The following is an 11,297-nucleotide window of genomic DNA, read 5'->3' as shown; positions in this document are numbered from 1 at the left end:
CTTCGCTTCAATGAACCCTCTTCGCATCAGCTCGTTTGCCAAGGAATACAGTTGCCTTGTAGAGGATTCTGAGGCATGCCCTATCACCATCCCATATGACCTGACACTATGGCCTGTGACACACTTAATATTCTCCTGCACCTAAGTTGCAGAGGGAAATTTGAAGTGAGTAGGCAAGTTGTCTTTCAGGGACTTGCCTTTCTTTATTGATTTCTTTGTTGAGATTCTTACACTTCCAAGGGGACTCTGATTACTCTGCAGCACTGCTTTACTACTCTAGAATATTCTAACCCTGAAGGTCCTTAAATAAAATCTGCTGCACCAAAAACTAACAAGCTTATCTTGCCTCACATTGGAAATCATGGTTTCCAGTGCCCACCCCGAGGCTTGTGCCTATGTGGGAAGGGTTTGTACACAATCTTCTATCTACCCAGATATATTGTACCCTCCCTTGTTGACATTCATTTTGTTCCTCTACAATAGGTTTAAAGTGCAAAGCTCTTACCTGCTTGAGGGTCTTGCCCCATAGTCATCCATGCCCTATGGATGAAAAAAGAAGAGAAAGCCAGGATTATCACTGCATTTGCCAAAATATGACAATGGAAGATCAACAAAAAATGCACTTGCACCCAAACGGTTCTCAGGCTCAGAGTCAAAGCATGTGATCTCACGAAGGCTTTGCTATAGAAGCTAGACAGGCACAGGTGAGGGGTGAAAAGTTCTGTCCCCTTCACCAGAGGGTGACTTTGGATAGCAAAGTTGTAGGAGTTGAGGATAAAACACTGCAGTCCCACATTCAGCACTGCCTCAGCACAGAAGGAGCCTCTTGGTAACTTCACAGACATGCAGCAGAGGATGCGGAAGTGGGACTGCATAAAACGCTAGTCACGCTGCAGAAACACCCTGTGGAAAAAAGCAGGTTGATAGCATTGCAAATTCTGACAGAAGTGGGAACAGGGCTCCGAGTCCTCCATCTCTTTTGGGCATTACCTCCTCTCCCGTGAAATAATGCCGAAGAGATGGTTCAAGGCATCAGCGAGATGGATGAAATGGGTGCAGTGCCACATGGAAAAATGCAGCCAGCCCATTTCATCCCAGTGCTTCGATGCATATAGAGAAGAAAGGAGAAATGACAAGTGCTTATTTTTCCTGCCAGGTGGTGGCGAGAGGCAAGTCAAGCCACAGGTCTAGATGTGGCCCATTTCAAAACCCCATTACCATGTAAAGGAATCCTGAGCAGAGGAGGAGTTACTCGGAGGTTTCTTCTCTTCCATTCTCAACAACAGTCCTGCTCAAACTCTGCTGAGAAGAGCTTTTTGTTCAACACACAAGCGATGATGCTGAACACAGCAGTCCCAGAGGGGCAAAGGCTGCAAATGCACCCTGGAGCAGAAATTCTAGTCCCCTTTTTCTCACACTTACTGGTAAACATCACGCATTCTGGATAATGTGTACATTTCCCCATGAGGCAGCCATTTGAATCTGCTCAGGGCTGATGGCTTCTAGCTCAGCCACACTTAAGACACCCTAGTTGGGTCTGAATCTGAGCCAAGTTTCAAAAGCTAGGCAAGGAACTCATTTTCCGTGCCAGGACTCAACCCCGGACCATGCTCAATAGCAAGGAAGAAGTGAGCATCCTTCCCCAAACTACTGAACAGCTGTAACTAGCCCTGACACATCTCCAATTAGGGAAAGGGGTTTCCAAGCCAAAAAGCTACAGCTTGAACTCCAGCACTACCCAGCTAAGCACTTCTCCTGTTGCAGCCAACTGGCTATTATTCTGTAACTTATGTGTCCATAGCAGACCCTCAGATAAGCCCTTCACTTGGACTGTCCCTGAGAAATGGGCAGGTAGGTTGCTGTGGATTTTCATTATGGGCACCTTTGTCTCAAAAGGTCTCAACTGGCTTATCTGCTCTGCAGCCCAGTGGCACCCCTTGGTCCCTACCATAAAATGAATTGTCCATTGACTTGCAGCATACCAACTGCCCATGTCCATTCACTCCCTCGTTTTAATAGCTGGTAGTCCTTACTCTTTAGAGAGAGTACTCCCCTCCAGCTCTGGAGGTCTGGGCATCTGAGAGGAGAAAAATAAGCTTTGTTGACCTGTGACCAACCCATTTCTGGCAGTAGATACTCATAGAACAGCCCAATGTTACCAGTTGGGTATTTACGTTGCTGTTTTACTGCCACTCAGAGTGCCTTGCCCGTCATCAAATTGTCAATTGTTCCCTCCATCAATTTTTGCTCACATCTCTCCTGCAGCTTCATTTAATTCTTCCCCCCATTCCATTTTCTTTATTTGTTTTTTAAAGAACATTTCAACTCACTGCCTCCTTTGAGGTGGGGGGGAGGAGGAAGGAAGGAGAGAGGGAGCCAAGGTCTGCGTCCTGGGCAAGTCACAAAGATGCATCAGGCAGAAAACAGTCCCCAGAAATCCCCATGGGAACATTGTGTTCTTCAGGACTTACGGCTGTTGACCTAGGATAAGGCTGGTAGAAAGCAGGTAGCAGTTGGCAGAGGCCACTGGGATATTCATTAAGTGCACAGCCGTAGGGCATAAGGTACTCCTATAAATAATGAACATAAGCACCTGTTGGCAAGTAAGCCTCACCTGCTTGTAAAAAGACCTATGTTAGAAAACAGACACTTGGAGAATGTTCACTTCAGCAGTGGCGCAACCAGGACTCCTTTTAGCAAAACGACCTCCCATCCACCCCAGGCGCACACACAGCTCTGTGCTTTGGGCCCAGCTCTGCTTCTGCTGCTTCGCTACAGAAAACAAGGGCAACTTCACTGTCTGTAGATGTGTCCACATGTGAGAAACTAGAGCTTGCCACAAAAAGAGACAGGAGTAGCGGCTACGTCAAAGAGTTGTTTGCTGGCCTTCCTGTCCTAGCATTTCACTTCACAGAAGTTGCTAAACAGGTCACAGGAAATGCTGAACTGTGTTACAGCAGCAGATCACCAAGTGGGGCAGAATGGATTAGTCCAAAAAGATCAAGATAGAGCTTGGACATCTTATAGGTTACACCCCAGTGAACATTCCTCCAAATACAAATCATTTGCCCCACACAGTCAGCAGATTCCATCCAAGGGTACTTCTCTTTCCCACAGGAGAGAATGATCCCAAGCAAACAGCAAACATTGCTAGTGCTACTCAGGGAGAGCAAGAGTCTGCTCACCAGGGTGAGCCCAAGCACATGAACGTTTCCTTGCAGGCCATCTTGCAGGCGAACCCTCTTGTCCATAAGAAGACTTCCCCCTGAGGTCCTAGCCAGTCAGAAGTCTAGAAAGATGCAGCAGCTCCAGCTATTTGTCCACTCTTAACCAATCAGAGCTGTTAAGGAGAAATAGCTGTGTCCCTAGAGCAACTTAAACAAGATTGGTGTGTGGGCTGACAATGTTAAAGCCACCACTCTATAGTACTATTCATATACTACTTTCCAATGAAAAAGTTATCTATAGGCAATAGATATTTCCACACTTTGAGAACGAAACCAACAGTACACCACAAACATATGCATAGTGGTAGAGCTTCCATTACCATAACATCTAAATGGATTTTGTACAGTGCAGTGGATCCCAGGATCCACACCTTGCAGGAGCTGCTTCTGCCTCAGCTGCAGACAGTTAAATGAGGTTTCCTTCACAATGGGTATAAAATCCTACCCCACCCAATAAGGTCCTTCACCTGGGCAAAAGCTGGCACTGCCACGCTGTATGGCCTCTGTTTGAAAGTGCTGACGTTCTGTGCCTGGAAAGCCCGGGAGGACATGCTGTAATCTGGAGGAGGGATGTCATCTTTGTCCAGCAGGTTCCCCGTACTGCTGCTTTTCCCTTGGCTGAAACAGGACAGAAATAGGGTCAGCCTCTCCAACCCACAGAGTTTCCACAAAAGCACAGCAGACCAGCAGTCAAGTCACCACCAAGTTGCTCTCTTCTTGCCAACTCCCCACCCAAAGCCAGGATGATCAGAGAAATGAATTGCAGCACCTTCTCCAAACACTCCTCTTTCACTGGAGGCAGTGCCTGGCCATTCAAGGAATTCTCACTCTCCTTTAGCTAGGGAATTGTTGATAAATCTCAACCATCCCCACCCGAAGATGCCATTCAACCACGAGGCCCTGACATCTGCTACGCGGATCATCTCTTCATGCTTCCTGGGAAGAGTTTCTCCCCCACAGGCCAAGGTCCTCCCAACTGCAGCCGTTCCAGTACACTGTGTGTGTGTATCATTAATAAACATTCTGAAGGCCATCATTTCATCAAGCATATTTGCTTTGGGTTGCTCCCAGTGAAAAGCACCAAATATTTTCACAGCAAAGCTTGCAATACTGGTTTGACTACCTGGAGCAGGTCAGGGATGTTATTGACAAAAGTCAGTGTCAGGCTGATACTAGTTCTGGCTTGGTAAAGGTGGGGCTTGGTTCTATAAATACAAGTGTCATTTCAAAATCCCACGTGTTTGTGTGGGAGACAGCACTCCATATAACCTTCTTACCTCATGTGTAACCTGTCAGTTCCATCGCTGTCCAACACACGTGTGTAAGAGAAAGGAAACCAGCCTCTCCTATAAGTAAAGGAAAAAGAAATTTGCAAGTTGCTCTCTTACTGGAAACAGGCATTAAAGGCGGCTCTAAAAACTGCTACAGTTACTACACTGGGCAGCTTATCTCTCTCATTCCATTTTGCTCAAGCTCCAGGCTAGTGTGATTTTTTGCATATGCCTCAAATTCTACACCGTGTAATGAAAATGAAGCAATTTTGTATACTTAATGCTGCACTGTCCATTAATGTGCAATTTCTGACATGAAAAAAGTTGGCAGCATAGAGGACAGACATAGGAAGGTACTAGGAATATGAAAGGCAAGGTACTATTTTGGGTTCTAAAGCCCCACTAACTGATCTTTATTGATTGATTGATTGTTAAATTTGTATACCACCTTTCATTAAAACAATCCCAAGGCGGTTCACACAAAAATTAAAAACAAGACTATAAAAATAGTCTTGGTTCCTAAGCTTTCACAACACATCTTGAGCACCCTTTCCATAGCCACACAGAATGGAAAGTCTTCCCTTTCCCTATCCCCACTCTGGAAGCAGAGAGATATAGGATGCCCCAAATCTTCAGGCAATCAAAAATTGCACTGGGGCATATATACATTCAGGGAATTTAAAAAACAGCTTTTCTGAAAGTACACCAATGGTGAGTCCTAAGAGAAAACTTGGAAGCTTGACCAACACGCACCTATGAAGACCTCAACCCACTGAAACCATAAAGCTTTTAGCTGGCAGATTATCTTACAAAATGAAAAATCAGTGCAGCTTGAAGGGCTTTTGCAGTTTTCAGGCATACTCCTTATCCCAACCACCACTTGTATTTGGTGAAAATAAATAAGTGTGCACCATCGCATAGAGAGGAAAGAGAGAAAAACCAGACCAACTGCAGCCCCAGACACAAAGATTTATAGAACCAAAAAATTAGAGCATTAATCCCTTGATCATTGGTTTGTCACAAGAACACCTAATTTAAAACAACAAAAACTATTTGGCCTTCATCTGACCCTCCAGCAATAAGGTCTGTAATATCAATTATGGGTTTTTAATTTTTTTTAAAAAAACCAATATAATAAAATTAAAACAGATATTGGAGTTCATTGTTCTAAAAATGCACCTCATGACGTGTTCACAGCAATCAGCATCATTGCATGTGATGGACACACCTTTTTAAAAGAAATAAATATCTACTCCCAGGCTCTTCCCTGTCCTGCTTCGTTGCTTATACAAGTTGAAGCTAAGGCCCACTTCAGTTTTTACACTAGAGGGAAAGGGCCTTTTGTAACAGAATGCCCTTGCTCTGCTGAAGACATGCATGCACATACACGCACAACCTGGAAATAAAGGTTGACACTGGGACAACGAGCTTCTTACAATAGAAACTTCACGGTTTTTGGTTTTAAAAAAAAACCAAAACCTGGAGTAATTCCACCCTGGGTCTTTAAAAGCAAGCTGCTGGTCTCTGTAGCAGTTCCAACTGGGTCAGATGCCATGGTTCTGCCATCTGGAGCATTTGCTCTGTGAAGTCGCTTGTGAGGTACTCCTGTCCTCTAGGCTTGGTGGTGTAGAGGCTCACTAGCAACATGCAGTCAAGCTGCCCCAAACCCCAGCTTCCCATCTCACCATGTGGATATCAGTTTGGGCTTGATGAGTATTAAGAGCAGGCCAGCAGAAGAGCAACTCACTTGCCCTGGCCTCCAGCTCCTGGACACCAAAGCCTGGTTTGGGTAAGTCAGGTCAGCAATTTTCTGGGCAAGGGCCATTGGTCAGTGAAGCTGGCCAGAAGGCTTCTCGCTCCTCAGAGAGACTGAATTCTTTCCAGCCTCCATGGGGAGAGCAGTAAATGCCAGGAGGTTTTCCGGCAGATGGGAAAAGACTATTGCTCCAGATTTAGGAATTTAAAGCATCAAGATTCTGGTTATCAGCAAGAGCACAAATATACCCAAGGATTGTGGAGGAGCTTACCTACACAGCCGTTGCCGAGCAACAAGCTTGCCCCTATTCCTTAGGGAATCAAAAACAAACCTGCAGCAGCAGTCTTAACCCAGGGGCAGCTTTTGTTCTATGTTATGTCACAAATGCTTGGGGGAGTTAAGTGCCTGCAATTTCTTCCATTATGTTTCCTCAGGGACATATTTCTAGGTGACAAACCTAGAAATATGTTGTTGGACCTATTTCTTGTTGGACCTATTACACCGATTTCTAAGTGACAAAGAGCCCTTCCCGGGGGTGGGGGGGTGGGAGAGTAGGTTTCTGCCCCTCCCATGCAATCACTAGGCCTGCTTTATTTTGGAACTCATCTGTAGCACTGGCACTTCTGCCTGAGCACCTAAGCTTTGTCAGTCTGGGTGCCAGCCTGAGATATGTAACTAGAGGGGGAAGAGGGAGACCTCAGCTCTACTACCTCCAGTTACGAGATGGACACATTAAATCATGGCTGCAGGAGGGAGTCTCCCCATACACCACACACTCACAATTTTGTCTTCTCACTCTCTCCGTAGTGCCACCCATCTCTGGCCTCAGGTACTAGCAATGTGATGAGGTCTCCCTCCTTGAAGCTCAGAAGGGTGCTGTTATCCCCAGCGGCATGAGAGAAGATGGCTCGTACCCTTGTCCTACCATTCTTCTCCAGCCCCGCTGCCATGGAGCTGGAACGGGGCAGCGTCTTGTTTTCTGCTGGGAGGGGGGAAAGAAAGAGAAATCAAAGCTATCAAGTCAACTGCTTTCACTTGTTTTGGTTTGTGGCTGTAACATTAAAGAACTAAAGACTGAACTAAAGACTTGGAAAGGTTTTTGTATGCTGGTCAAAGTCTTTTGCATGGAGGAAAATTCAGAAGGTTTACAGAAATTAAAGCAGATACATTGTCCATTCTTAGATGTGCATCTGCTTATGGACATTTTTGCAATGAGCCACAAACTTTGTTTGGGTGATTTGTTTGTTTGTACTTGTCTGGGTGATTTTTCACCCAGTTCACTTCAGAAGAAAATGCTTCAGACAAAAGCACATCTTGAAACAAGTAAAGATAAGACTAATTTTAAGAAAACTAATGAATGCAGGTCCCTTTACAATTTCCTACCTACCACAAAGGTCTTATGAACGAGCCCCATTAAATGGAAAGGAGCAAGTAGGAGCAACATTTAGCTGGGTGCATTTCAAGTTTAATGCATAGCATCATTATATACATCATAATGCATACACTTATTCAAAGTATCTTGCTGTCTCATTAATTGTAGGCTGCACAAACGATCAGTTGAGGTATCCAGAAAAACTGGATGTTTTAATTTGAATCTTCCATAACCTTGCCATACAGTCTTGAACAAAGAATTCATAACTATTGCATAACAGAATGACTACTGCCCCTTTAGAATCCTTACTTCTCAGGCTCTGGGTATGAGACGGCATTTCCCCACACTATTGTCTGCAACGTGTGTCCAACATTTCATTAATCATCCTAAACATTCCCCTCCTGGTTGTGAATGGCAGTGAAGGGTAAAAACAAGATAACAAGGCTGAGCACGTTTCCTGGCAGAATACTCATGTGAATGTGGAGCATTGAGCCATCTCCTCTTAAAATGAGGATTGGATACAGCTGGAGATATATGCCTGTGCAGCATGGCATAGAAGAGAACAGTGATTACACAGAAGAAGGACCTTCATCATTCTTGTCTGATGCCATGAACTTTTGCTCCTTATGCAGAGTGAGTTCAATCACCTATCGCTCCAACCAAGCAAGAGCAGTAGCTATTTGGGTCCAGCTTGTATCAGTCACTAGAAATAGGACTGCAGAGTCCACCAGCAATACTAGCCGCCTGGCTTCTGATACTATGTGCAAAGACAAAGGGGGCTGTTGCAACACCTGCAAGACTTGTTGTGATGTAAGCTTTCATAGGGAACAGCCTACTTCAGATACATGTAGACATTCAAATGCGCCATACTGTGCAAAAGGCTGCAAAGAGGACGCAATGCTCAGGACTAGTCAGTTCATGCGTCAGCCAGCAGTGCTAATGCAACCTCTTCACTACTGTAGTCCCAAGAATTTCAGATTTTACTGATGAACTGTCCACAAATCTTCCTTCCAAGAATTTCACATTCTTTCCTGACCATGGTTCTAACTTCTGGCAATTCTACCACCAGAAGGCCGCAATTACTGATGCAAAAATAGCACCCAGGTGAACAATCCTCCAGAAACCTTTTGGATCTCCCTGCCGTGTTTCTGGGCACCCTCAATGCTGCCACTGTAGCCAATATGGGGAAGATGGCTCGCTCCCCAAAAGGTGGTGACTTGCTGCAAGCTTGCCCTTGTGCCCAGCCACCTCTCACACAAGACAGACTTACTGGCTGCGTAGCTGTTTTTAGGCATGTTCTTGCGCACAGGGAGAGTGTTGGAGTAAGAGTCACTCAGTTGCTTCTGAGGCTGGGGTGGGGATAAAGACTTGGGCTGAGCAGGCTTCCTGTCCGCCCAGTGGTTGTAATCTTCACTTTCTGAGCCCGAGACACCGTTCATCACTGGAATAGTCTCTTGTGCAGACATTCGCTGAAGGGGAGAGGTGGGAGAAGGGTACAGTTAGATTTTAGCATGGAGGTGACATACAGATCTCTGCTGAGCAAAAGGGCAGCTTTTAAAGTGGCAATGCTCTTATATTTAGCAGGGGAGGAGCAACTATCCCTATACAACCCCATATATCACTCTACCTTAAGTTTCCTTTTAGATTGCGAGCCCTTTTGGGGAACTATCTTGTTTTTTCCCCAGATGTAAGCTGTTTTGAGAACTTTGAAAAGCAGTATATAAATATTTGTAGTAGTGGTAGAAAGTAAGCGATCACATCCATTAAATCTTTTGTGTAAAGCATAACACCTTTTAAAAAAAACTAGTACATTTTATATTTGCAACTATTTCTATTAGAGGGCACTCAAAATACAGTTTTTGCATATTAAAGGTAAAGTGTGCCATTGAGTTGGTGTCGACTCCGGGCGACCACAGAGCTGTATGGTTGTCTTTGGTAGAATACAGGAGGGGTTTACCATTGCCATCTCCCACACAATATAAGATGATGCCTTTCAGCATCTTCCTATATTGCTGCTGCCCGATATAGTACCAGTGGGGATTCAAACTGGCAACCTCTGGCTTGCTAATCAAGTCATTTCCCACTGCGGAATACTATATTCAGAGTTGCAGCCACAGATCTGTTCAGCTCAGCCTCTTTGTGCTGAAGTTAGCACATACACAGACCTATATTACTCAGAATGCCTTTGTGCCACAATCCAAACCTGCCTGCCTCAGAGCATTCACATTAAGCTTCACATTTGACTACCCTGAGCTAATGCATTTTGGATTGCAGCTATACTGCAGACCCTGGAAAACACTAAATAGCCCATTATTATTCAGGTGCAGATTCAAATATTTCAGAATAAGGAGCACATATTCCCTCAGGCATACCTGTCTTACTTTCACAATTTCATCAGTTTTCAAGGGAAAGCAGGATTGGTTTTGGTCTGGCATGTAATTAATAATATGGCAAATATTTATATACCGCTTTTCAACAAAAGTTCCCAAAGTGGTTTACATTAAAAAACACCAAACAAGATAGACACCAGCAATAGCCACTGGAGGGATGCTGTGCTGTGGATGGATAGGGCCAGTTGCTCTCCCCCGATAAATAAAGAGAATCACCACTTTAACAAGGTGCCTCTTTGCTCAGTTAGCAGGAAGAAAGCAGGAGAATATCACCAACAGAGTAGGTAGTTTTGCTCTCTTGTTGCCTTGTTTTTCAAGAGACCACTACACCAAATGCTTCAAAAATGTCTAGCTTTTAAAAGGCTTTGCCTGCCTTACATTGTGAAAATATCATATTTGCAAGCACGAGGACAGCGCCATCTAATAGCATAGGCCCTTCTAGGAGAAATCCTCATTGGAAACACTCTGCATCCTGTAACTGAGCAAGAGACAGCCCCTGCTGCTTGGTACCTTACTGAAAAGGGAAGTATGCAATCCCAAATATATTTTAGAGGCACACAATACTTACGCCTACAAAAGGTGCCAGCTCTGGTGGGACTGGGAGTGGTTTGGCACCAGGAATAGGGTCCGAGATGATGAGGTTTGACTTGGATGTCGAGAGAGGGCTAGGCATGATAGTACCATTGCTGCTGACGGCCATCTGCTGCATAAGCTGGATAGTACGGTCTGGAATCTTGTTGGGATCAGCACAAGACTGCTGCCATACGGGGAGCTTCTGTGTCAAAATATCTTTCCCCTGAAGATATATATTAAAAAAATAGCTGAGAATGAGAACACGTGGAGACCCACAGAGAGTATTTCAGCCAAAGTGTGTGTGAGAGAAATGAGAAAGCCAGCAAACCCCAGAGCATACCACCCCCATCAGTGAACTATCCACAGCACACAGGACAATGGTTATGGGCTTGCGGAAGAAATGAGGCAATCATGAATGTGTAGCTTGTTTGACATACACTTAGATTTATTCATCATTTATCCAGTTAGTACAGTCAATGAGATTCATCTGGTCCCATGTGAGCTATAAACAAGATAAAACCTGATAAAAGACAATCAATATGTAGGTTATGATAGCTGATGGGCCAGTTAAAGGTGTATGAAACATTTGTAAAGGAAGAGAAGGATGAAAGAGAACAATTAATTTTCCCTAGGGCATCCTGAAACATTCTGCTGGGGAGGGAGCTGCTCAGAAAAAGCACAGCTCGGAAATAAAGCTCGAGTGTAATC

General features: G+C 44.7%; 1 protein-coding gene across 15 annotated transcripts in view; it reads right to left on the bottom strand.

Annotated features, from left to right (window-relative positions):
- Positions 1 to 11,297, bottom strand: part of BAIAP2 (BAR/IMD domain containing adaptor protein 2) — a 223,173-nt gene that overhangs the window by 19,786 nt on the left and 192,090 nt on the right. For 9 of the 15 annotated variants that reach the window (XR_008316360.1, XM_053297059.1, XM_053297060.1 and 6 more), the window contains 7 exons: positions 10,585 to 10,812; positions 8,897 to 9,095; positions 7,035 to 7,236; positions 4,505 to 4,573; positions 3,695 to 3,845; positions 2,472 to 2,570; positions 506 to 540 (listed from right to left, as the gene is read on the bottom strand). Coding sequence is in view for 13 of the 15 variants with exons in the window: in XM_053297059.1 (XP_053153034.1) it covers positions 506 to 540; positions 2,472 to 2,570; positions 3,695 to 3,845; positions 4,505 to 4,573; positions 7,035 to 7,236; positions 8,897 to 9,095; positions 10,585 to 10,812 (983 nt within the window). In the remaining 2 variants the exon portion in view is untranslated. The remainder of the gene's footprint in view (positions 1 to 505; positions 541 to 2,471; positions 2,571 to 3,694; positions 3,846 to 4,504; positions 4,574 to 7,034; positions 7,237 to 8,896; positions 9,096 to 10,584; positions 10,813 to 11,297) is intronic. The other 6 variants (XR_008316361.1, XM_053297061.1, XM_053297062.1 and 3 more) reach the window with 2 other exon arrangements.

This window comes from Hemicordylus capensis, chromosome 2 (assembly GCF_027244095.1).
Source record: "Hemicordylus capensis ecotype Gifberg chromosome 2, rHemCap1.1.pri, whole genome shotgun sequence".
NCBI classification, from domain to species: domain Eukaryota; kingdom Metazoa; phylum Chordata; class Lepidosauria; order Squamata; family Cordylidae; genus Hemicordylus; species Hemicordylus capensis.
The sequence above is the reverse complement of the archived record's forward strand: the minus strand, read 5'-3'. Positions and strand labels throughout refer to the sequence as shown.